Genomic DNA, 27,989 nt, shown 5'->3' on the forward strand with positions numbered 1-27,989 from the left:
AGCCAAATAACCTTGAAATCACCACCCAGGACATGAAATAAAACTTTTCGACCCACCCAAGAAGCTCATCCATCCATGTTCAGGGTCCCAATCACAGGCCCCTCCCACCCTCCAAAATAACAGCTCTGCTTCCTTTCACTTGTTGCTTCCTTCTATAATTTCATCACAATTGTACATGCCTTGACTGTATACTTTGCTCTGCCCAAGCCTCAATTTCCAGAATGTCTCTTAATTTAGAAATTCCCCTCCATCCCGTTCTTAATACAGATGTGTCAGATCTCTAACACTGGATTTTGCTGATTACATGCACCAGGTGAAAGTTCAGCACCTTCCCCCATCCTTTGTATTTGATACCTACTGATAAAACATCTAGATGTATTCACTGACTGGGAATGTAAAACCATGAATTTCTAAATGTATCATTAGCTTTTCATGTATTAGCATTAATGATTTTGTAAGAACAATCTTTTCCTCCTCTACTAATTTGGTTATACATTGGTTCAGATAACTGAAGAAAAGCAGGGTCAGTGTTTGATTCTTTCCTTTTATTCAACTTAGGTTTCAAGGTAATGAATTGGGTCCCTCAGAGAAGGCAATGGCACCCCACTCCAGTACTCTTGCCTGGAAAATCCCATGGATGGAGGAGCCTGGTGGGCTGCAGTCCATAGGGTTGCTAAGAGTCGGACACGACTGAGCGACTTCCCTTTCACTTTTCACTTTCATGCATTGGAGAAGGAAATGGCAACCCACTCCAGTGTTCTTGCCTGGAGAATCCCAGGGACGGGGGAGCCTGGTGGGCTGCCGTCTATGGGGTTGCACAGAGTCGGACACGACTGAAGCGACTTAGCAGCAGCAGAGTTTCAGTAGGTAATGATTTCTTACATTATTATGAACTTAAATTTAAACATCTAATAAGCTTGAATTCATTGAAATTCTTATGCTTTCTGAAGTCCATCTGGCTTCTACAAGCTGACTCTTAAATACTTTTTTATATTATCCTGGTTCTCTTTGACAATTTCTCTACTATCTGAGGTTTTCAGTTGTTCCAGGCCCTTAACCTACATTTCCTGCCCCAAACCTGGGACATCATTTCTCCTCTTCAAATAACTGCAGACTTCCCTTAACCTACATTTCCTGCCCCAAACCTGGGACATCATTTCTCCTCTTCAAATAACTGCAGACTTCCTGCTACTGGATTTTGCAAATCTCATCTGAGTTTCAGCTACTCTTCAAGCAAATACTTGGGGGTTATATGGAAGGGTCATCTGCTCTCAGGTCTACCAGATGACCTTGCTTCCCATTACTTCCTTTCTTTGACCTACATGGAGGTTTATAAAATACAAGTCTTGCAGCTGCCACACAGGTCAATCCCAATTACTTATCTTTTAGGTTCATGGGGACAGTTTTGCTATGAAAGTTGTCAGAGGTTTTTTTTCATTTCACTCTCTATGTGCAAAAACCAAACTATCAGTGTCTTCTAAGATTCAGGTTCCCTCTCCTTCTCAAAACTATGTCAACTTCAATTTTCTTGTATCAAGATCTATGATCTCCTTTCCATTAACTATACAAGAACCAATTTACTAGTGCTTTATCAGGAATTTTTGCTTGAATTGGTGTTTTTTGTTTGTCAAACACACAAAAAAAGTATCTATTTACCACAGAGTTAAAATTCAAAATTAATTCTCTTTGAAAACATTGACTCAACCTTTATTAGGTATACCTATAGATAGTACTCGGAGACAGCAATGGCACTCCACTCCAGTACTGTTGCCCGGAAAATCCCATGGATGGAGGAGCCTGGTAGGCTGCAGTCCATGGGGTCGATAAGAGTCAGGCACGACTGAACGACTTCACTTTCACTTTTCACTTTCATGCAGTGGAGAAGGAGATGGCAACCCACTCCAGTGTTCTTGCCTGGAGAATCCCAGGGACAGGGGAGTCTGGTGGGCCGCTGTCTATGGGATCGCACAGAGTCGGACACGACTGAAGTGACTTAGCATAGATAGTACTAATTTTCTACCTCTATACAACTGGGCTTGAAATGAAATGCTTACTACTGTTATACCAAGCAGTACAATTTGGCAAAAGCAAAAAAAAAAAAAAAAAGATACATACAGAAAAGTAAATGTGCCATTCTTCCTTAATGTCACTGCCCAGAGAAATGTATTTTCAAATCTATTTCGATGAAGATAACATTGATTCCAAAGGCAATGACATTTAAATAGTTTTATAAGTCTGTGAAACAAGAGCTATCCCCAAAGATCCACAATATATATTCCCAAAATTCTTTTAAACAACATAAAAATAAGCATCACAGCAAACAGAATTAATACAAGTATGTATTATATTAAGTGACATAAAATCTTATTTCTAAATATATGTTTCTGCATATCAGATTAAGATATCCATGCTAAATTAAAATAGTCAGTGTTGTTGTAGCAAATATAGGGGAACATACCATTTGGTTGTTGGAAATTATGTATAAAAACTAAAACTAAGCATAGTGTTCCTAGAATTTCTTCATTCATTCATATTTATTAAGCATGTACTTTGTGTCACACACACGTATCCTCAGAATAAAATGGTTAAAGCAATAAAAAACCCTCATCCTAAATCAGGCTTAAATTACAGATAAGGGTTGATAATAAAATGAAGTAAACAAAACATTTAGCATAAATAAATTATGTGAAGTACTATGAAGAAAAGGCAAGGCAGAGATATGGAGGAAAACTGATAACAAGGGGTATAGAAGAGGGTTGAAATTTTACTCAGGTTATATTTGTTTATAATTTTCCATTATTATGAAAAATATTTATAGGAATCATTCCTATATACATGTATTTACATGTATCATTTTTTTTTATAAAATAACACACTGGCCTATAAATTTTTAAAAACTTTTTATATAGTGTCAAACTGACATTTAGAAAAGTTGCAACAATTTACACGGTCTTTGGAGCCATATGCTAGAAAGCTCTCCCCCAAAGCAACATTAGTAAATAATTTGCTAATATTTTTTAGGAACTCTGATTTAAATTATTTTTACCTTTAATAAAGTTTAACCTATTTGGATTTAATTTTGCTATTAACTGGTAACAATGGATTTTACTCAATTATTTTTGTCAATTAATAGTATTTATTGTAAAACTCATTTTTTATATATAGTTTGTATTTTTGGTTTTCATAGGCATTGATTTTTCTATTAACTATCCTCAGAGTTGTTAATATATAGGAATGTTACTGATATTTTTAAACATATTTGTCTTATAATAAATTTTCAGTGAATTTTGCAGATAATTCTATCATTTATCAGTTGGTTCTTTAAGCTCTTTAAGGCAGATAAACATATCTGCAAAAAAATAATTTAGCCTCTTCTCACCCTAAATATAATTCTGTGCCTGATTATACTGACTGACCCAACAACAGAATGATCTTTGCTCAATCCCTGTGGACAAGGTGTGTGCGTGCTAAGGCACTCAGTCGTGTCCAACTCTCTGCAACCCCATGGACTGTGGCCCTCCAGACCCCTCTGTCCCTGGGATGCTCCAGCCAAGAATGCTGGAGTGGGTTGCCATGCCCTCCTCCAGGATCTTCCCGACCCAGGAGTCAAACACTGTCTCTTATGTCTCCTGCATTGGCAGACGGGTTCTTCAACAATAGCGCCACATCTAGCCTCAAAACTAACTTGGCTGATGGAATCCTGTCCCTCTCAAGGCAAATTTTTCTAACTGTAGCTCTAACGATTAAATGTCCAAGCAAAACTCTATCTCCCTGTGTCTTCCATGCATTGTTTCTAGTATCATACATCTGTGTTAAAATATTAAATAGTTCAAGAAGCCTTAACTTGGGGTCCAAAAATAAATGTGCCTGAAGGGAATCAAAAACTTCTTAAAATTACAGTCAAAAATTTTGAGAATATATATACTTTTCTAGGCAGAGAATCCACAGATTTCATTTGATTCATAAAGTATTCTCTGAGCCTGAAATCTAAGTGTCACTAACATAAATGGTTAGTCAAGGAACAATTAATATAAACAGTAATGAAGTTCATAGGATTTGGGGGTTATTTATATTATTCAATATGTGTACAACCATAACTAGGTAATTGCTATTTTATATCTCTGCTATTTTATATATTTTAAAAATGCATCTAAATCCTGGACAATATGTTTCTAATCTTCATCCTAATTTACTTACATGATTTTCCAAGACAAATACCAAATTTTATGCTCAGAACAAAAAACTAAAAAAAAAAAAAAAAAACTATTTAAACAATTAATGACTCTTCTACAGAAAAAAGGAATACTCATTCTCCCAGTAAGTATATTCATATAAGCCTCGATAGTCATTTTCTCAATCTCTGCTCATGTCTCTCAAACAATCAAGATTGCACAATTTTTAACAAAATATACTCTTTTCAAAAAACAAGAAGGCTAACACATTCTGCAAGGGCAGTAAGTGACATCTGCTGAAAAATGATGTAAAAAAGATTTTTTTCTTAAACTATATTTCTAAATAACCATTTTCCACAGACTATTAAATTGGACAATAAATAATAAAGTGACAGGGATTAAGAGGTGCAAACTTCCAGTTACAAAATAAATCATGAGGATATAATATACAGCATGGGAAATATAACTAATAATATTGCAATAAATTTATATAGTGACAGATGATAACTAGACTAATCATAATGATCATTTCATAATGAATAAATATATTGACTCATTATATGGTACACCTGAAACTAACATAATATTGTATATCAATTATACTCCAAAAGAAAAAAATTGACAATTAAAAGAAAAATGAAAGAATTTAGCAAGTTATGAATCATCTTAATTGGCTCATAGATAACATTTAACAGATTTGAAATAAGACCCCAAATGGTTTATGCCATTTCCTGATGAAAATAAAGAATAATGGGAAGGAGTATACAACTCAATGCCATTAGAATTTTCCCCAAAAGCTATTTCTAAGTGTTAAACACTGTAGTATTCTATAGTAACTTAGAAGATAATACTATTATATCCAGAAAATTTTGCAGATAGAAGCTGTATTAGAAGTTCTCCAATGCTCATTCTCTCATGAGTGAATTTATTTCACAGAGCACACACAAAAACTGCCACCGCACATCGGGGTTTCTGCTGCCCAGTCTTCCCTGAAGATAAAAAGAAAGTAGAACAGCACATCCTTTACATGGCCCTCCCTTCACAGACACATCCACTGTAGGAATTTTGAAGACTGACAAGCATGTACTTAGTATTCTCCTTTCTCAAACAGTTCACACTTCTTAACTCCATTTCAATTTTACTTTCATAATAGCTAACACACAGCATTAAGAAGCAGAGGATACTACGACTAAGCACTACATATCTGTGCTTAGTCACTCAGTCGTTCCGACTCTTTGCAACCCCATGGACTATAGCCCGCCAGGCTCCTCTGTCCATGGGGATTCTCCAGGCAAGAATACTGCAGTTGGTTGCCATGCTCTCCTCCAGGAGGATCTTCCCAACCCAGGGAATGAACCCAGGTCCCCCGCATTGCAGGCAGATTCTTTACCTTCTGAGCCATTACATCTAGACACTATACAGTCATAACACAAAAATATGTATCTTCCCAACAACCCAATACTTTTTTCCTCATTTTTATAACTAAGGAAACTGAGGCCCAGATACTGAGGTGGTGGAATTCGGATTCTAATCCAAACAGGCTGGCTCCAGAATCTGTGTTCTTAACAAAACTATGTCACCTCAAAACATATCCGTAATCTTTTTTTAACAACTAAAATAGTATTAAAGGATTATAAGAAGATTATAAACTCCCTTCCTTTCACACCCACTTCCTTAATTTAAACATCCTAATTATTTCTTCTGACATTAAATTCAAAAAGACATTAAATTTCAAAAAGAAACTGATACATCAACTTTAAACCTTGCTCATTCTCAATCATTCAACTTTCTTAGAACATCCAACCTTCACCTACCTTTCTCTTTCCTTCCAGAATAACAGGACCATAATCTTTGTGTAAATCATCCTTATTTACTTTACAATGGCCAGGTAACTGTTATTCATTGCTGATCCAAGTAATGTAATTTTTTTTTCTTTTAAATACATGGCTATCCACTGCCGTATTCTTGGCTGGAGAACCCATGGACAGAGGAGCCTGGTGGGTTACAGCCCATGGGATCGCAAAGAGTGGGACACGACTGAGCAGCTAACACTTTCTTCCTGGAGTTGATAAAGGTCTTTTGTTTATTTGCTTGTATTAAGTGACTGCTAAGTCCCTTCAGTCATGTCATACTCTTTGTGACTCTGTGAACTGTAGCCCACCTGGCTCCTCTGTCCATGAAATTCTCCAGGCAAGAATACTGGAGTGGGTTGTCATGCCCTCCTCCAGGGGATCTTCTGGATACGGGGATCAAACCCGTGTCTCTCATGTCTCCTGCATTGGCAGAGGGGTTCATATTCAACATACCCCATAAGTATTCCTATGAAACTCGTAGATACCTTGTTCCAAAGGATCTGCCTAGTAACATTGCTTTTCAAATGCTGATTACCGTTTTTCTCTCCCCTGAAAGCCTTTGTCCAGGGGCCTCTGCTTTCTGGCCCCTGTTTAGACTGGTTTCCTTCAAGACCGCTCAGTTACTCAGAACTCCTGGGACTTTCTTTCAAGGTTCTTCTCTGTCAGATTCCATATCCCATCTTTTGTTTTCATACTATTTTGATGCGATTCTTTGTTTTACTGGAACACATCATTCAGTACTTTGTAAGAAAGGATACAAAGGTGATTAACATTAGAGTTCTTGAATTCTGATTGGTTTTATTAAATCTTCCTATTATGCCAAAGCCTTTGACTGTGTGGATCACAATAAACTGTGGAAAATTCTGAAAGAGATGGGAATACCAGACCACCTGACCTACCTCTTGAGAAACCTATATGCAGGTCAGGAAGCAACAGTTAGAACTGGACATGGAACAATAGACTGGTTCCGAATAGGAAAAGAAGTACATCAAGGCTGTATATTGTCACCCTGATTATTTAACTTATATGCAGAGGACATCATGAGAAACGCTGGGCTGGAAGAAGCACAAGCTGGAATCAAGATTGCCAGGAGAAATATCAATAACCTCAGATATGCAGATGACACCACCCTTATGGCAGAAAGTGAAGAGGAACTATAAAGCCTATTTACTTTTTGAAAGTGAAAGAGGGGAGTGAAAAAGTTGGCTTAAAGCTCAACATTCAGAAAACAAAGATCATGGCATCTGGTCCCATCACTTCATGGGAAATAGATGCGGAAACAGTGGAAACAGTATCAGACTTTATTTTTGGGGGCTCCAAAATCACTGCAGATGGTGACTGCAGCCATGAAATTAAAAGACGCTTAGTCCTTGGAAGGAAAGTTATGACCAACCTAGATGGCATATTGAAAAGCATAGACATTACTTTGCCAACAAAGTTCTGTCTAGCCAAGGCTATGGTTTTTCCAGTAGTCATGTATGGATGTGAGAGTCGGACTGTGAAGAAAGCTGAGCGCCGAAGAACTGATGCTTTTGAACTGTGGTGCTGAAGAAGACTCTTGAGAGTCCCTTGGACTGCAAGGAGATTCAACCAATCCATTCTAAAGGAGATCAGTCCTGGGTGTTCTTTGGAAGGACTGATGCTGAGGCTGAAACTCCAGTTCTTTGGCTACCTGATGGGAAGAGTTGAGTCACTGGAAAAGACTCTGATGTTTGGAGGGATTGGGGGCAGGAGGAGAAGGGGACGACAGAGGATGAGATGGCTGGATGGCATCACTGACTCAATGGACATGAGTCTGGTGAACTCCAGGAGTTGGTGATGGACAGGGAGGCCTGGCATGCTGTGATTCATGGGGTTGCAAAGAGTCAGACACGACTGAGAGCCTGAACTGAACTGATTATGAAGGGTTTACAATTTTTTAGAGGTCACTTTCTCTCAGAATTTTGTAGACTTTATCACACTATCAGTTAGCTTACAGTATTTTCTCACTTCTTGAGAAATACTATAAGTTTGTAACTTTCTCTTTGGAAAGTTTTAGGGTTTCACTTGTTGTTGTTGCTTTTTTTCTTTTTTTCTCTGATTCAGAGGAATTCTAAGGTGTGTGATGACCCTTGGTGGGGTCTTTTCCTTTCATGGTGCTGAGCATTCTGTGAGTTTCTCAGAAATGCTATTTCACATCCTGCCACCTGGAAAATTTTATTTAAAATGTCTCTGTTAATTCCATATGTCCATTTTCACTCTATGTTCTCATCCTGCAACTGCTTTTATAAAGTTTGATCTTATAAATTAGCCTTTATTTTTGCTTATATTTTCTATTTTTTTTCTTTTGGCCCTAATTATGAGGGGTTTGCTAGACTTTATGTGCCAACTTATTACATTCTGGCTATTCTCTTCATAGCATATTGTTCTTACTGTACAGATGAAATATCCCGCTGAAGATATGATTCTTAGAGTATTTTAAAGTAATGTTGAGTTTCCCCTTATCCCAAATGCTTCTCTGTTCTTGGGACTTTCTTTTGCTGTTTGACTTAGTTTTTCTATTTTATGATGAAGATGTTTCTCAAAAGTCTCATAATCTTTTTCTTTTAGATATTAGATGATTTAGTATCAAAATATACATACAGTCTTGTATACAAATGTAAGGCTTTCTGCAAGGTCATTAGGTAATAAATAAGAAATTTTACTGGAAGACCTTGAAGTATCTTCCATAAAGGTAGTTTCCTGTTTCCTGCCTGGGGAGAATTAACCAAGCACAACAAAGCCTTCTATATTAGGATTAAGAGTTCTGCATTCACTAAGGAGACCCTTAATTAATCCTCCTGGTTTCAGACTGGTTTTCCTGGAAATTATTTCTTAATGGGTCCTTTCATGTCCTGAACACTTCTGGGGTTCAGTGGTGAAGGATTGGGTAAGTGTTAACAAGGTAACTTCATTAGCTTTCTTTCTTTTTCCCAAAATGTTTCCAGATCCCTTGTTCTCTGCTTTCTCCTTTTTCTTCTAGTTGTCTGTGTTTCTTTGTGGTTTTTTTCATATTATTTTGGGATGGTTTCAAGAAGGACAGAGAATAAATGATTAGGTTTAACATAATGTTTTCTTGCATATGCGGAGAATTATTTATACTGGCAGCCTTGTTTCTTTGAGGTAAAAGAGCTGGAATGACAGAATCAAGATTCCAAACAGGGACTTCCCTGGTGGTCCGGTGGTTAAGAGTCTACATTTTCACTTCAGCATGGGTTCTATCCTTGTTCAGGGAACTAAGAATCCACATGTCACACAGTTAAAAAAAAAAAAAAAAAAACAAAGAAAAAGACAACATATTTGCTGAAAAATAAAGGTTATTAAAAAAAAAAAAAAGATTCCAGACAGCTAAACTCCTGGCCCAGTTCTCATCATCCATCCATGTCACCAGGCTCATGGTGCTTAACCTCCTTTCAGTTTCATTTAGTCCTCTCTAAAGTGGGCAGGAAAATGCAATGGCTGGGACATGTACTTACAGGTGGTAACAGGGAAAGGATGCCAAGTATTGCTGTAGGAAAAGAAAGAGATTTCTTTAACTGAATTTATTAATGTAAAGAATAAATGCGGCACACCCTGGTTGAACTGTGCATTCATTCAATATTTTTTTTTAATAAACTGGGCCAGAAATTTCACTTCTAAGACAAACAGAAATGCATCTCTGCACACACACACACACACACACAAACTGTGCAATAGCATTCAGACCAGCAATAATTATAACGACCAAAAACTGAGGTATCCATCAACTGATGAATCAGTAAAATTTGGTGTACGTGTGTGTGTCATGTCCAACTCTTTGCAATCCCATGCACTGTAGCCCACCAGGCTCCTCTGTCCATGGGGATTCTCCATGCAAGAATACTAGAGTGAGCGGCCATTTCCTTCTCCAGGAGACTTCTTGCACTCAGGTAGATTCTTTACCATCTGAGCCACCAGGGAAATCCAAAATTTGGTATATCCATACCAGAATAAATAAAGAACTGAAATATGCTATAGCACAGATAAAACATGAAAACATTATGCTAAGTGAAAGAAACCAGTAACAAAAATTATATATTATATGATTCCATTGATATGAGATTTCCAGAATAAGAAAAAAAAAATCTATAGAGGCAGAAGGTAGATTAGTGGTTGGATAGAGCTGTGTCGGGGGAGGAAGGGAAGGAAAGAAGAGAACTGAGTGCTAATGGATACAGCATTCCTTCTTAGAGTGATAAAAATTTTCTAGAATTGATTGTGGTAATGGCTGCACAATTCTGTGAACATATTAGAAACATTCAATCATTCCCTTTAAATGAGTAAACTGTATGGTAGATAAATAATATCTCAAAAACTTGTTAAAAACTAAAGCATCTGAGAAAGCTTAGCAGGAAAAATGTCTACTACATGCATTCTTATAGCATGAGGAATATAAAATGAAATAATACTGATGAAGTGAGGGAGCTTAAATTCTAGTAGCAAAACATACATGAAGTATAAATTCTGATGAAACAAAAAGCCCAGATAGAAAAACAAAGTGGAGGGGGGAGGTGTTGAAATGTGATCACAGTGATTAAACTGAAATCCACATGAGAAGAGAAACTGTTATAATGCAGAATGACTTAAAGTGAAAAGAGAATTTCAGGCAATGGGGTTAAATGTCACATCAAAATCTGTGGCAGGAGAGAACTCAGCTGGTTCTGGGAGCTGAAAACTTACCCAGGTGGCTGAGGACAGTGAGGGAGCGAATGGTGTGTGACAAGGTTGCCCAGATAAATTGAAATTATGCAATCTTGTAGCTCGTTTGTCAAATATATTCAAGAGTAATGGGAAGCCCTCAAAGGATTTTAAGTAGTGTGATAACTTCATTAGACATAAGATAACATGGCATAAGATCATTCTTGCCACTCCAAGTACTCTGTGATGAACAGAATGGAGGACAAATTCTGACTTTCTGTCCTAAAACTGCCTGTGAATATCTAAACAAGAACATCAACAGTGCTGTATCCATGTCACTTAAAATTTTAAGAAGAGTCTTAGTTGGTAGCAGTATTACTTGATAAGATCAGTATGTACAGAATATAATGAAGACTAATGGACAAAGATGTTTGCTGCAGCACTGCTGATAATAGTGAAATACTTGAACGAAACCTGAACATACTAAATTTGTAAACAGTTGCTAACTCTGTGTATGTGTGATTAGCCTTACTTCTTTAATTAATTTTTATCGGAGTATAGTTGCTTTACAATATTGTGGTAGTTTCTGCTGTACAGCAAAATGAATCAGTCATATTTACACATAAATGCACTCTATTTTAGATTTAATTAGCCTTACTTCTTTAGAGCTGTAACATCTTGAAAATAAAAACAGGTCTATGTAAATAAGATTGTTAAATTGTAAATCTGAGGCATGCATAATTTTGATACTTTGCTTTAACTGAGTGGTCGTTATTAAATGAAACATAATATTACCAGGAACTTAACAAATAAACTTGAAAAGGGTCATGAAATCAATTTTTATCACTCATACTTGGGTGAGGTATGTCTGATAAATGAGCATTTATCAGATGTGCTTATATACTAATGTCCCTTGAACAGTTTCTCTCTTGCTTGCTTATGTGGGCACGCGCACGCACACACATACAGAATTAACACAGGCAAGAGGTTTATTTTGCAAAAACATAGAAAACTCCAAGTGAACCAAGGAGCATCACCATTTTCCCCTGATTTTTCTCTTCTGGGAAGATAATGGTAATTTGTACATCAAGATGCCTTCACACACACACACAAATTAATTTTCAAAGTACTTAGTGTAAGTATAAATAGTTTTTTATTCTAGTGCATGCAGACTTTTTCTTCATCACCATTAACTCTCCTCCTAAAATACATCGTGTCAGCCTAATTCATAGCTTGCTACCTCTTTACTCAAAATGATGAAATGAAAATTTGTCACAGACCCTGAACTTGTTCAATACTCTTCCTGCAGTGCTGATGGTCTACCATAATTTTGCATTATACCTATAAGAAACTCTATTTGAAAGTCTTCATCCTAAGTCCAATTTTTGTCTCCAAGTAAGGAAGTAAATGGGCTCAGCAGGTAAAGAATCCATCTGCAATGCAGGAGCTGCAGGAGACACAGGTTTAATTCCTGGGTTGGGAAGATCCCCTGGCAACACACTCCAGTATTCTTGCCTGGGAAAAAGTCCCATCTGCAAAGGAGCCTGGCAGGCTATAGTCCAGGGGGTTGCAAAGAGTCAGAGAGGACTGAGGGACTAAGCACGAGTGAGCACAAGTGAATAATCTGTTAAACATAAGAATTACACTTGAGATGGCAAAAAAGATCACATCCAAATCACAGATTTATCTTGCTTGCCTCATACTCACTTGGGGACACAGGTTCATTGAGTGAAATAATGCAAAATTACAAATACTATTTAAATTGCTTCCTGGTGGTGGTGGTGTTTTGGTTTGTGGTTTTGATCAAGCAGACATAGTTTAAATTCTGTTAAATGAGCCTATCATAACAATGGTAAGTAATACATGGTTCCAGTGCATTTGAAATTCTTTCATTATTATTCAAGATGCAAGTTCATCAATACAAGCCCACATAATAAAATGTGAATTGGTAAAAGTGCTTCTGCCTGACTCTCAATTTACATAATAAGCCCCCAAAGTAGGTTTAAAGGCAAAGTTGCTCAGGAAAAAATGGAAAATATCTTGTAATATTTTAATAGTATAATCACTATATCTGCTAAGCCACTTCAGTCGTGTCCGACTCTGTGCGACCCCATAGACAGCAGGGATTCTCCAGGCAAAGACACTGGAGTGGGTTGCCATTTCCTTCTCCAATGCATGAAAGTGAAAAGTGAAAGTGAAAACGCTCAGTCGTGTCCGACCCTCAGCGACCCCATGAACTGCAGCCTACCAGGCTCCTCCATCCATGGGATTTTCCAGGCAAGAGTACTGGAGTAGGGTGCCATTGCCTTCTCCGATCACTATATCTATTAAATGCAATTAAATAGTGAACTATTTAGCAAAATTTAAAGTTTTATAATTTACATGTATACTAAGAAAACATAACTGAATAAATTCATACCTCCACATTTTTTCAAATAGTTTCACTATAATTGGGCTGACCAGTTGCTAGAGCCACTATGAAGAACTTAACTGAATTTATAAGATAGAAAAAGGTTCACTCTAACAGAGGAAAAAAATAAATTCCTATGGTTAATTTTGGCTGTGTTGATACAGAAAGTAAATAAAAGGAGCATTGCTGAGGAAAATACAGTGCATTCTGCACAAAGATAACATAACAGTAGGCTAATTAGTCCTTAAACCCCAGAAGGTTGAATTGTTTTCCTGGGAGAAGCTCCTAGAAACAAGCAGTCTCTCTCGGACTAACTGTTATACAGAGGAAGCCTCCCTTCTCTAATGAACGCATCAGTGACCTCTGACATCAGCACAGTTGTGGATGTAGCCTGAAGCAGAGAGGCAAGGCCAGATATGGCAGTATCTTCAGGAAGTGACTCTGGTCTCTAGAGTCCTTGTGTACTTACCACACAATAAGGTTTTCACAGTCATTCACACTAATTGATGAAACGCAGTGGAAGAAATAATGAGTCAAGATATAAAATCTCCTCCCTTACCAGAGGCAAGATGTTTCCTGGCAGTATATATGGAATGGGAGCGTTATTTTTTTTAAAAGGCACTTATGTAAGCATGATCCAACAAAATAATGTCAGAATTCTTGAACTGACAAATAATCTGTTGATAAATTCTTCTAAGGCAAATTACTCACGTAATAGCGACCATCCACGAGTCCCCTAGCTATTCTTTCAATGCATTTGAATGATTATATCATAAATGGACTGGCTATGAAATTACAATGCTTGCCCAGTACCACTTTTTTATTAAGTGAATGAAAAGTAAAGTTTTAGCTAATAAATATACAATCACTGTTAGTAACCTCAAAATCATGTTTAACCTTCAAATTATTTGTTTGTATGCGCTATTCACATGAAACTCAAGAAGACAGAAACCGAGTCCTCACTACACAAAAATCAGTGTGATTTTATTTTTTAACCATGTTTTCCCTAATTTGGGTGAAGTTAGGGTGATTCTATACCATGGTATAAACAAAAACATACTTTTTTTTTTAACTGAATTCTCTAGCTCCCACCCAGTTATTTCCAACAGTATTGATGGTATTTGAGTCCTCTTTAGTCCCTGAAGATTTCTAACATCATCCTCCCCTGAGAAGAAAGGGAAATACAGTGCCTCTGCCCTACTTACACCGGAGGCAGAGAAAACTACTCGCCAGACACAGCAACAGCACTCCTGGGCCTAGGCGGGTGAGAGCGCTTGGAGGAGCTGGCTCTCCAGAGTCTCAATGGAAGCACAGCCCCACAGCCTGAGGGAAGAAGGGAGCCTGCCCTGGAAATCAATCATCCTGGGAAGGGACTAGATCACCAGCTGCAGTGTCAAAGTCCTGACATGCCCTGGAGTGCGGGCTCATGCTACACTCAGCAGTGTGGGACCAAAGAACTGACTGACCAAACTTCCCTGGATCTGTGAAGGCTTAGAACTGTGAAGCGGGTTAAAAGAAAAACCAAAAAAAACTGGGTATCTTTAATTTCTGGTATCTCCCCATTCTCCATGGAAAGGTATTCATAACTCTCACTTTCTCAGTCACTAAATGACTATTAACTTAACTTTGGCATTGTAGGAAACATAGCAAAGCACTTCCTCTAAAGTGTCTTCATCAGGAAAGGGTCTGAGGTGAACAGCTCATGACTGTAACATTTCTGTATTTTGCTGATTCTTCCCACACTGCTTTTCCTTTAGAAAAAGAAAAATGCTAACAGAATTATGCTTTTCATTTTTGTTTTTTTTTCATTATATTATCCTGACATGTTACAGATTTTTAAGAAACTTTATACTGGAGGTAAAATGATATAAAGACATCAATAAAATAATTATGACTTAAAATATGCAAGCAAGTATTTACATTTCTTCCTTAGTTCGTTGTTTTATTGATAAGACCAGCATATATAGTAATTGTGAGTTTTAAAATCTATTTTTTTCAGATTCCTTCCAGTTAAAAATCCAAATTATAATATTTACCTCTACCATTTTCTTTTTCCAGTTATGCAAGGGAAAATCAAATGTTCCAAACTGTTCCACAGCAGTTTGTTTAGAGTATTAACTCACTTTTTAATCATCTCTCATTTCTTTCAAATGCATGATAAAGTCGAACTATCATCTGATTTCCATTTCTTCCTCCTGTTTAGTAACAAATTTATTTTGCTTGTTTTAAAGAGATACCCTGTCTCATATGACTTACTTAGGAAAATGTGGAGAATCTTTAATTTCATGAATTTCATTCATTCAAAAGATTCTGGCACACTATACCAATTCCTGAAAGGCGGCCCTATGTTTTTTATCTAATAAATGATGAAAGTTTAATTATATGCCACCATTTTGAAAAAGTGTAGTCTATTTTCACACTGCTTGAGAAATAAAAGTATCATAATTGACCATTTAACTGAGTGCAAAATTAAACAAACAGAACATAGCATTTTATGTGCAAGTAGATATTGAACTACATATATTTCTGGAAAGACCATGCTTAGTTTTGTTATTAAGACTAAAGGCAGTTTCTGTAACATTCTTTCATGAAGAAATAACAATATGGGTTGAAATATATTTCCACTTAAGACTGAGGTAGAAACAGTATTCTACATCTGATTTCAACTTAAAATTCTAAAGAATATGACAATGTTATATACCTTAGAATAAGGTCATTCATAGTTTGCTTCTATAAGTATTAGCCTACTGGAGGACATATGTTTGATTATTTAGTAGATTATTTTAATATGAACATTTTTTCAATCAAACTCTTAATTTTCCATACACTATAAATGTTGTTATGTTTTATAAGCCCTCCTTTGGAATTTGTTATGTGTTTTTCCATATAAGAACCTTAACATTCTACACTTCCTAAAGTACATTCATCCTATGCATAAATAACATGGTTACTTATTTCTGAGAATATATGTATTTTTACGTATATCTCAGAGAAGGTGAAGACGGTTTTTCCACGGCTTTGTGCGGCAGAAGTATGGGTTTTCCACTAAATGTTATTCAGAACTCTGGACAGCTCCCATCAAGGCGTGGAGTTGAAGCCAACTGTCCCTTAGTTTCTACAAGCAACTCAAAGTAATGCTGCTTTTTATTGCTGTATTTGTTTGCTGTTTAACAGCCGCCTATTAAAATTGCTTAGTTTGCACCACATTCTTTTTCTTCTTTTTCTTTTCCGAACGATTTCAGCAGTAAATGGATACATATATACATATCTACATACATAAATGCCACTCTTGGCTTTTGCTTATTGGGTTTTGTTGTTTAATTAAAAGCTCAGCCTTCCTCAGGCAATAATATAACGTGACCGCAGGGTGTTCGTACTCTAATAAGAGGATCTACTTCACGACCTTCATTTGATAATCTCTAAACACGCTTATAACCCAATGAAAACTTGGGCGACAAATAAGATCAGGAAATGTCTTAACGTTAATTCACCGAAGCAGAGTTTCCCTGACAGCTCTCCTGCCCTTGTTCCCCGAGTTGGGAAATGGGAAAGAGATTTTTGAAATAGACTAGTAGCCAAGGTCAAGAAAGGGTGCCCCTCTGTTTCAGGAAGGGGGCCCTGAAAACGCCCCCTGTCTCCTTTTCGGGAACTCGAGGCTTCCTGTCAGGCTCCTGCCCCACCAGGCAGCGCAGCTCCACTGAAATCTCAAGTCAGAGGCAATCCAAGCGCAAATTACCCTTCCTCCGCCTGCCAGCCACTATCCTGAAGAAAGGCACTGAGGATCCCCAGTGCCTATAAGCGGATGAGAAACAGATTAACACCCTCTATGGGCGAGAGAGGCTGGACCGGCCAGGACCCGTGAGTCACTGTCTCGGGTCGCCTCATCCTCTCCCCAAACTCAGGAGCGCCTTTTGCCCCTTTGGGAGGGACCCACTTCTTGGGGGAACAGCGCGAGGGAAGGTGGCACCCCCAACGACTTTCTGGCCACTTTCTTACACTCTCATCTCTCCGAAGTGAAAGTTTCCCTGCACAACTTAGCATCCTCCCATCCGGGGGTCACCGTGGCCTTCTTCCCCGATCTGGCCCCAAAGTTCCCGAGGCAAAGGAGGAGAACCTTCCCCGGGGTTCCCCGGGCAACAGGAACTCATCAGTCAAGCCCCTCCTGGGTGGAAACTAGTTGTAGAAGAGTCGAGCCTGCCGCCCGGGTAGAAGCCACGGCGGCTCCTCCCGCGGCCGGCCGGGCGCCCCGTCCCCGCCATCCCCGGGGCGACCCCTCCCAGGAGCCGGGAGCGCGAAGGAGGGCGCGCCCGGAAGGGAGGGTGGGGCGGCGAGCGCGAGTCCTCACCTGAAATCACTGTAAGGGTGGATAATCCAGAAGCCTGCAGTTTTAACCCTTTCCTGCTCCTTCTCCACCGCCTTCTGGCTCCCGAACATGCGGAGGGAGAATTTGTTGACCCCGGGCTGCAGCATGGAGGTGAACTGCCGCTGCATGAAGCCGTACTGCCGCCGGGGCCCCTCGGCGTCCTCGAAGCCCGCGGCCGATTCCTCGCCGCCGCCGCCGCCGCCGTCCACCTTGAAGCACACGGAGTTGCCGTGCTCCTTCGCGCCGGTCCCGCCGCCCCCCGGCGGGGTGCCCAGGCGCTTCTCGGCCGCGGCCGGCCCCGCGCCCGTCGCGGGCGCCTTGGTGGGGAAGACGCTGTTGCCATCGTCCCGGCTGTTGGACGAGGAGTTGGGCTTGCCGCCTCCTTCCATGCCCGGGGGACGCGGCCGGCGACGGCGCGGGCTCCAGACTCGCCGGCCGCCCGGCGCCGGGGACACGAGGCGGAGGGGGCAGGGGCCCGATCCGGCGGCCGCCGAGCCCGGCTGCCCGTCGCGGCGGCGGCGGCGGCGGCGGCGGCTTCTGCTTCCCGCCCGCGCCGCTGCTCGCTGCGCGCCTCGCTCCCGCCGCCGCCGCTGCCCTCAGTGGCTGCGCTCCGGGCTCCGGCGCGGCTGGTGCTCAGGCTGAGGCTGCCCGAGCGAGGCGAGGCTCGGCTCAGCCCTCGCGCGCCAGCGCCTCCGCTTGGCTGCCCTCTGCTGGCCGGAGAGGGACTCTACCCGCCCGCACGCGACACGCTGTCTCTCCACTCGCGCTCCACTTCTGCCCAGCGTGACATTGAACTCGGGAGCCCTCGCAGACATTCATTTGTACATGTTATGAGAGACTCGGTGTATGTTTGCACCAAAAGGAGGAGGGAGGCAAAGAGAAAGTGAGAGAAAGACTGAGCCAGCGGATATATTCATCCGAAAGAGACAAACATCCTTGAACTCCTTAAGACCTTGTCACATTGAACTCCTGTTTGAATGATGTTACAGATCAGGAAAGGGGGAGAGTGTGGCTCTGGATGCAGAAAATTCAGCGTACAGCTAGGTGTGCATTAGAAAGTAACGGCTGATATTAATTTCATGAATACAGGGAATTGTGCATGTATGTGTATGTGTGTGTGTTTGTGTGTGTGTAGTTGAAGGAGAGAGGCAGACAGGGAAAGAGACTCGATTCTTTGTAACCTAACCCAGGGTAATCAGTTGGGGCTTTGCAGATGAAGCTCTGCACCTAGGGACAGACAGCTGACCTCCTTACACTTATCCTTGATTTTTCTCTGGAGCTTCGTATGCAGAAGATGGGATTTCTTCCTTCCCAAGGCCACTCACATCAATTCGCTGATCTTCCAGCAGCCAATACTGAGAGAAAAGTGTGTTAGGGAAACCTCACCAGAGCTGACCTAACTTTTCAAGTTATATAATCAATAGAACATACTAAGAGGCTTGCGTGTTGGTCAGTGTTCAATGATGCCTCACCAGAAAGCCAAGATGCCTTGGAATCTAGACAGAATGTAATGACCCTTTCAGATGGGGAAAGTATTCTCAAGTGAAACTTACAGCTTGGTGCTGATGCTGAAGAAAGCATTCTGAGATTCCTCGTATTCCCTTGGTGTCTTCCAAACCCACTGGATTAGCTGAAGGATGCAAGATGTGCTGCCAAACTCACCAGTCACTCAGCAGGGCAGCCCCAAAGTCTGAAGAGCTTTAGGACTCCCAAATGTCCCAAAACATCTGTTCCAGTTACATGCATTGCCTCCCTGCCAGCAGCCTCAGTAAAGGAATCCCTGCCCTGCCAGGAGTCCCTGATCTCATGGGTCCTGTTGGCGACAGCCACTTTTCAGAATGAGAGGAGTGGGCATCTCAGGGAGGAAATCTACAACAAGCTGGCAACCAGTGACTTAGCATGAAAAATGATTGGGGCCAGTTAAAGTGTTTTCCTGGAAACAAAAAAAAAAACTGAACAGGGAGGAAGCCGATTGAGAATAGGAGAGGCAGGGATAAAGACAGAGGAAGGCAACTAGAAGCCCTCATGCAGGGTTAACAGAGGCTGAAAAAGGAAGCAGAGAACAGAAGGGAAAAGAAGAGAGAAGCAGAAATGAGACTCCCTTAGGCCTAGCTGTGCTCTAATTCTGTACAATTCCCCTTTCCATTCTACTTGCCATAGTCTATACTGCATCTCCTTGTTCAGCACGCTCCACCCTGACTCAGACACCATCTGTTTTTAGCTAATCAAAACCCAGAACCTTAAGAAATAAGTATAGGTGGCCAAATTTCAATGGTAAGAAATAAGGAAAATAGGAACAATATAGTGCTCTGATTTATCAGAGTAGGGACTCTGAAAACCCAGGAGGTCAGGTAAGGATACCAGGTGCTGAGGGAAGAAGGAAACCAAGAAGATGGATAAAAACCAACTCTGCCTAAAGCACAGTTCTTCCGAAGAAAGGCCCGATTACTCAGGCAGCTTCTCTTTATTGAAGATGTTCCCTACTTTTCTCTCATCCTGCAGGCTTCTCCAATCCCTCTATTTTCAGTCATGAGTATGACAATGTATATTTTAACATAAATTTTATAATAATTTAAAAATACACCAACCAAAACGTTATGCTAACTGAGTTTAAGTCACTTTCTCTTTTCTTCAAGCCAATCCTTCTTTTTGTTCTTTTTCAACTTAATCTTAACTATGATCAAGGCAGTTATTTTTGTCAGAATTTTTTTCTGTTTCAATGTCTGAACTAAGCTAATATGACAGAATTACTGAAAAATAAAATTTCAAAATAGAACAAAGAAGTGTTTAAATACAGTCAAAAATTATTCATTGGTTGTTCCAAGTATAGCTTTTAGGCCACTCTTCATTCATTTAAATTTTCAAAAAGAATACTATTTTTTAAAATTTGGAGAATATGCATATTATATTCACTCATTAGCAAAGTTACCAACAATAGAAAAAGTCAAGTTTCTCCATTTTCCTTTCAGATTGTTTTCTTAGAGTCATTTATAATGTGGACTGACAAAAAACATACTCAAAAAAAGAGAGAAATTGCAGAAAGATTAGGACAGAGTGAAAGCTATGAAAGAACGAAAGCAATCAGCAACAGAATTACCAAGTGTGTTTAGAATGTGACTCAATCATGAAACTTCTATGGCTAACACAGATTTCTTTCATTATTTAATTGTTCTATTTCTCAGTTCATTGAATGAATTAGAGAAGTGTTTGACCAAGGAAGATATTAAGGACTGATTATTCGCTCAGAGTGAAATTGAGGAAATCAGAGCAAGTTAGTCTCTGCTCCTCTCCCTCTTCCCACTCTCCAGCCTCAGGCCCATATTTTACTTTCCTAATGGTAAAGAGTAAGCTCTGGGAGTTGGTGATGGACAGGGAAGCCTGGTATGCTGCAGTCCATGGAGTCTCAAAGAGTCAGACACCACTGAGCATCTGAACTGAACTGAATAGTAAAGAATCTACCTGCCAATGCAGGAGACTCAGGAGACACAGGTTCTGTCCCTGGGTCAAGAAGATCTCCTGTGGAAGGAAATGGCAACCCACTGCAGTAGTCTAGCCTGAGAAATCCCATGGACAGAGGAGCCTGGGAGTACTACAGTCCATAGGGTTGCAAAAGAGTTGGATATGACTTAGTGACTAAAAAACATTTCCCCCTTCTTTTCACATCATCCTATCCTTCCTCTAATCAATCCAGAAACACGTGTATCATATACAGAACAGACCTGAATTTTGAACCTTTCCTCGGCATGTTTCCATGACTGTCATGAAAAAACCATCATGTCTGTTCATGATAAACCATCTCAGGCTGAAATCCGTAGAGCTAAATTAGAGTGCTTTTCCTTTTTTTCAGTCATCTTAAAAGTATGACTACTATCTTGTTTCACTCCATGTCATTAGATGTTGATGATGTCAAAGAGTCATGTATTTCAAAGGAATCTGATTTCTGAGGTCTCATCAGAGAGTATCAATTATGAACTCATTTCAGAGAATGTACCATCAGTAGTTAAATGAGTATTGTTCAGGAAATACAAGGATCATGCATCTTTTTTAAATGTTCCATGTTTCCTTTAATACTCTGCTTGAGATCAAGTTGCAGGCAACAGCCAAAGATTGATAAAAAACTAAAATAAAATCTCCACGCAGCAGACGCAAGCACATGTGAAATGAGACCAGAATAAGATAGATGGGCAACATGAAGTTTGACAATATATTGGAAAAATCTCAGTGTAATTTAAAGATTTAAGGGATAAAACATTTTGGTCCTCTTGTTAAAATAAAGGAATATGATCAATACACATTTCACATGTAAGGAAGTAAAGTCAGATCTTCCTCTGTTGAAAGCAATGGTAAGGAACAGTGAGAACAATAGAGGTCCAAAGGCAATCTCACAGCCTCTCTGTCTTATGTCCAGGCAAACTTGAGTACCTGTTTGGAAAGCAAACACCAGTATCATGCTTAATGTGAAACACTGGCACTATTAAATTTAGAACAAGGCACTCAGTTTCGGTACATCTATAATGCATAGTATTTTCAGTTGATAATATTGCTTCCCTAAAAAGCCATCAGAATCAACTGCATAGCCATCACGATTGATAATAGGATTTAGAATAAACAGAATTTTAAAAGTTGATACAAAGTAAACATGGAAATTTTATCAAAAGTGAAAGGATGGAAAAAGATACTCCGTGCAATTGTAGCCAAAAGAGAGCAGAGCTGTCTATATTAATATCAGACAAGATAGACTTTAAATAGAAAAGTTACGAGACAAAAAATGACATTGTATTTTAATAGAAAGTACAATACAGCAAAGAGACAAACAATTATAAATGCACACTTCATGACAAACCATCAATATATATTGTGATTGCACATCCATGTATGCATATATGCATATATGAAGCAAAAACTGACAGAATTGAAGGGAGAAGTGGGCAGTCCACAAATAATAGGTGAGGTCCTCAATGCTCTGCTCCTAACAATGGATAGAACAACCAGAAGATAAGTAAGGAAACAGATGGCATAACACAATAAACTAATCAGATCTAACAGACGTGTACAGAACATTTGCTACAACAATAGTATACACATTCTTCTCAGGTGCACAGAGGATGTTTTCCAGGACACACCACATGCTACTCCACAAATTAAGCCTCAGTAGATTTTAAAAGATAGACATCATGCATAGTCTTAACTGAACACAGTGGGATGCCATTAAAAATCAATAATGAAAATTGAAACAATTCCTAAATTTGTGGAAATTTAAAAACCCACTCTTAAACAACCAATGGACCAAAGAATAAATCACAAAAAGAATTAGAAAATGCTTAAGATGAGTGGAAACAAAAATACAGCATGCCAGAAATTATGGGACATGATCAAAGCACCAGTACTTTGGCCACCAGATGCAAAGAGTTAACTCACTGGAAAAGACCTTGATGCTGGGAAAGATTGAAGACAAAAGGAGAAAGGGGCAGCAGAGGATGAGATGGCTAAATAGCATCACCAACTCAATGGACACGAATTTGAGCAAACTCCAGGAGTTAAGGAAGGACAGAGGAGCCTGGTGTGCTGCAGCCCATGGGGTTGCAAAGAGTCAGACAGGACTGAATGACTGAACAACAACAAAAAGGGGGGAATTTATAGCCACAAATGTTTACATTAAAAAATAAGAGATATCTCAAATCAACAACCTAACTTTACAAAGAAACTAGAAATAGAAAAACAAAACTCAAGAGTTAGCAGAAGGAAGGAAATAATAAAGATTAGAGCAGAGATAAATGAAATAGAGAATGAAAAACAATAGAGAATATAAATGAAATCAATATAAATGAATATAAATGAAATCAAAAGTTAATGCATGAGACAGGGTGCTCAGGGCTGGTGCACTGGGGTGACCCAGAGGGATGGGATGGGGAGGGAGGTGGGATGAGGGTTCAGGATGGGGAACACATGTACACCTATGGCTGATTCATGTCAATGTATGGCAAAACCACTACAATATTGTAAAGTAATTAGCCTCCAATTAAAATAAATAAATGTTTTTTAAAAGTTAGTTACTTGAAAAGATCACAAAACTAACAAACCTTTATCTAGGTGGACTAAGAATAAAAGAGAAAAAATTAAATTATTAAAATCAAAAATTAAAATGGGGATATTGCATTACTACTGATTCTGCAGATATAAAAAGGATTACGAGAGTGCTAAGAACAATTGTACACCACCAAATTGGAAACCTGAATGAAATGGACAAACTTTTAGAAATCCAAAATCTACCAACTCTAAAATACAAAGAAACAAAAGATCTAAATAGATGTATAACTAGTAAGACAATTGAATCATTAATAAAATAGTAAATCAAATTCAGCAGCATTTTAAAGGAGTTATACACTGGTCAAGTGGGATTTATTCCTGAGTGAAGATCTTACCACACGAAAATCATTCAGTATAATACCTCACAGTAACAAAATGAAGGAAAAAACTCACATCATTTCAATTGATGAAGAAGAGGCATTTTTACATGAGCAAGCTCTCCATCCTATCATGTAATAAAATGGAGACAATCTTTGCCTTATGTACTTAAAGTGAGATAGATATCTGTAAAGTACATTGCATACGGCCCAGCCCAGAGTAAGCTGGTGTTATATTGATCCAGTAAGCTGGTGTTATATACTCTGGGTAAAAGATACAAATTGATAAGTATAGCCCACTGTGATCATCCTTATAGCATGAAATGCATAGTGATATATAAAATGAATTAATAGACAAATTTTATCCAAACAAAACAAAAGTACTATGTTAAATACACATGGTAAAAGCAGGCGTCCTTGTCTTGTTCTTGATCTTGGAGGAAAAACTTTCAGTCTTTCCCCATTGACATAATATTTTCTATAGGTTTTTCATACATGGAAAAACATACATTATGTTGAGGTGGTTTCCTTCCATCCTACTTTGTTCAAAGATTTTAATCACATAAAAATTTGACGTTTCTTGTATGTGACAGAGATCCCTCTTGATCATGGTCCATCTAACTCCAATGCTGCCCATGCCCCTAACTGAAATGATGCACTTCTTATCTTAATAATACATAGATAAATGATAGATAGATAGATCATGTGTCTTAGCTTTAAAAAATTTTAGCTGTCTCATCACCAGATGAATGAATAAGCCAGTAAATGAACAAGACAAAATGGGGTTAATTATTTGCCATGGCTGAATTGATGGATTTTGCTTCCCTTTTTAAAGTATTTTCTTTTAACCTTTCATTTCCAAGGCCAGTCCTCATGACCCGTTGTCTGAGAGAGAGGAGGTGGTACTCTCACTAACAAAGAGGCCATTGATCCAATTGAGTCTCAGAGCTGACTTTCTCCACCTCTTTAGCAAGAAATTTCAGAGGAAGTCTGGATATGAAGTTGCATATTATTATAAATGAGACTACTATTGTTTTTGCCTCTGAATTCATTAGAATGCAGAAGCTGGGTTAAAGAAGGTTAATTTTTGTGACTCTTGTCTCTAGCAAACCTACATTTTGAGGTTTTATTACCTATTTTGTCCCTCACCCCTCACATCCCAATGGTGGCAATTTCTACACTATCCCATTCCTGTGCCCTCTTCTTAAGATTATTGTAAGCAAAAGATTTTTATTTTAAAAGACATTACTTAGAATTAAGGATAAAGTTTTAGCTGGAAAAAAAGAGGGTAAAGAATCCCACAAAAGGACAAATCTTTGATCTTATTGGAATTGAGAAATGAATTAAACAATATCCCAGTATTCTGAAATTTTGGTGTTCATTTAGAGTAACTTCTTTTTTGGTAAAAAAAAAAAAAAAGTATTGGTTATAAATATTTTAATATTGCAAGAGAGCCTTCTACTGACTTTCTTTGTCTATAATCCCTTTCTTTGATTTGGATCTCTTTGCAAATTTCACATGGTTAGGATTAGGCTCCAGACACAGGACCCTGCTCCTCCTTCCTCCCATCATAACTGTAGGTGCTTGACTCAAGCCATGTCATGGATGTTATTCCCCCAGAATCTGAGCTCCTAAACACAGACTAAGAGAAAGTGAGCAGTTGGAGCTGAGTTTTCCACGATAACAAGGAAAAGATGCAATCCATAGATTCTCCTATAGGAATTCCACAGAGCTGCACTCTTTCAGGTCACACTTTTCAGATCTTATTTAAATTATATGAAACTCTGTGTTGTATCTTCTTTATTTTCCCTCCAGATTTGATCTCTGTCCCCTTATCTCTCTGTGCCCCAGAGGCTGGTACTCGTGGCAAGCTCATCACCAGGATGCCATATATGTTAACCTTTCAAGACAAATAGGAGGAACAACTAGAAAGCAGAAGGCAAGAGGAGAAAGCTTCCCCTTATGCCATGTTCCTTCCTTACCATGGTGCTGTCCTAGGCAGATTTGTTCTGTGGCCGCAGCTCCTACTGCCTTCTCAGTGGCTATAGCTTGTTAATAATAATTACCACTTTAGGAGCAGGGATGCTTTCCTGCTGTTTTAGTTCCCATGTGGCTGCTCCACCATCCTTGTGGGTCTCTGTAACTCTGCCCATATCTCTGCTTGCCATGTGCTCTCTCATTAAATACATACAATGAAATCTGCTGAATGTGCCACCTTTTTCTTGCCAGGATCTTGGCTGGTTAAGCTTCCTGTTCTTGTTGCTGTTCAGTTGCCCAGTTGTATCCAACTCTGCGACCCCATGGACTATAGTCCACTAGGCTCCTCTGTCATGGGATTTACCAGGAGAGAATACTGGAGCAGGTTGCCATTTCCTCCTCCAGGGGATCTTCCTGACCCAGGAATCTGTGGCTCCTGCCATGTATCCTGCATTACACGTGGGTTCTTTACTGCTGAGCCACCAGGGAAACTTCCTATTATATGTCTAACAATTTCTTTCAAATTGCTTAATCAGAGTTAGCAACTGTCTTTTTTTTTTTTTTTTGGTGTGCAGGATCTTAGTTACTCAACCCACGCTCCTGCAGTGGAAACCCAGAGTGCTAACCATTGAACTCTGAGGGAATTCTGAGAGTTGGCATCTGGTTCCCACACCAGAGGATTCATAGATCCATTAGCCTATACTTTTGTCTCCGTATTCATCAAAATTGTTTAGTTTTATTATGTGTATATGTGAAATTATTAACTCTCTCTCTCTCTCTCTCTCTCTATATATATATATATATATATATATATGTAATATGGGGCTTCACATATAGCTATAATAGTAAGGAACCCACTTGCCAATGCAGAAGATTTAAGAGACTCAGGTTTGATCCCTGGGTCAGGAAGATCCTCTGGAGGAGGGCATGGCAACCCACTCCAGTATTCTTGCCTGGAGAATCCAATGGGCATAGAAGCCTGGTAGGTTACTGTCCACAGGGTTGCAAAGAGTCAGACATGACTGAAGAGACTTAGCATGCATGCACACACATGTATAATAATATCCTCTAATAATGTTATTCAGCAACAATTGTTTTTGGAAAAATTTCTTAACCTGTGTTGGCTTTTGTTAACAATCTTTGTGAAACATCAACTATAAATTTATACATTCTACATTAAATTCTGTTCAGATTTTTTAAATCGATTTTATCATTGATATCTGTTTCACATCCACCTTATATCAAATTTGTCAACAATTCTTATTTTCTCTACATTCTGAAGCAGACCTCTTCTCACTACTTTGAGTCTATAATTTAAATTCAGACTCTGCAGCCAGAGTGAGTCGTTCACAACAGAAGCCAGGCCAGGTCATTCCTCTAATCCCAATCCTCTCAGGGGATGACTCTCCCAGTAAAAGTCACAGTGTTGACAGTGGCCTCCTAAGCCCTGTCACCTCTCTGACCCCATTGCCACCACCCCCTCCCTCAAACTCGGCTACAGCCACACAAATCTCCTTGGGCACCTGGATGCTTAGTCGTGGCCAATTCTTTGCAACACCATGGACTGCAGTCTACCAGGCTCCTCTGTCCGTGGAATGCTCCTCTGTTACCATTTCCTCTTCCAGGATATCTTCCCTACTCAAGGATCAAACCCGCATCTTCTATGTCTCCTGCATTGGCAGGTGGATTCTTTACCACTGAGCCACCTAGGACACCCTCACAAATGTCCTTGATGTTTTTCAGCTGCCGAGTCATGTCTGACTCTTTGTGACCCCATAGACTGCAGTACACCAGGCCTTCCGGTACCTCACCATCTCCTAAGCTTTGCCCAAGTTCACCAATGCAAGTTCTATTGCATTGGTGAGGCCATCCACTCATCTCATCCTCTAACGCCCTCTTCTCTTTCTGCCCTCAATCTTTCCCAGCATCGGGGACTTTTCCAATGAGTCAGCTGTGCATATCAGATGACCAAAATACTGGAGTTTCAGCTTCAGCATCAGTCCTTCCAATGACTATTCAGGATTTATTTCCCTTAAGATTGACTGCTTTGATCTCCTTGCTGTCCAAGGGGCTCTCAGGAGTCTTCTCCAGAATTGTAGTTCGAAGGCATCAATTCTTCGGCGCTCTACCTTCTTT

General features: G+C 39.4%; 1 protein-coding gene across 1 annotated transcript in view; it reads right to left on the reverse strand.

The window, feature by feature from the left end:
* The window catches only part of HCN1 (hyperpolarization activated cyclic nucleotide gated potassium channel 1), a 447,988-nt gene extending 430,013 nt beyond the window's left edge, over window positions 1-17,975 (reverse strand). Inside the window, exon 1 of the mRNA XM_070357822.1 lies at window positions 17,455-17,975. Within this exon, the coding sequence (XP_070213923.1) occupies window positions 17,455-17,861 (407 nt within the window). The 5' untranslated portion in view covers window positions 17,862-17,975. The remainder of the gene's footprint in view (window positions 1-17,454) is intronic.
* Window positions 17,976-27,989: the final 10,014 nt, after the last annotated feature.

Source organism: Bos mutus, chromosome 20 (genome assembly GCF_027580195.1).
Source record: "Bos mutus isolate GX-2022 chromosome 20, NWIPB_WYAK_1.1, whole genome shotgun sequence".
NCBI classification, from domain to species: domain Eukaryota; kingdom Metazoa; phylum Chordata; class Mammalia; order Artiodactyla; family Bovidae; genus Bos; species Bos mutus.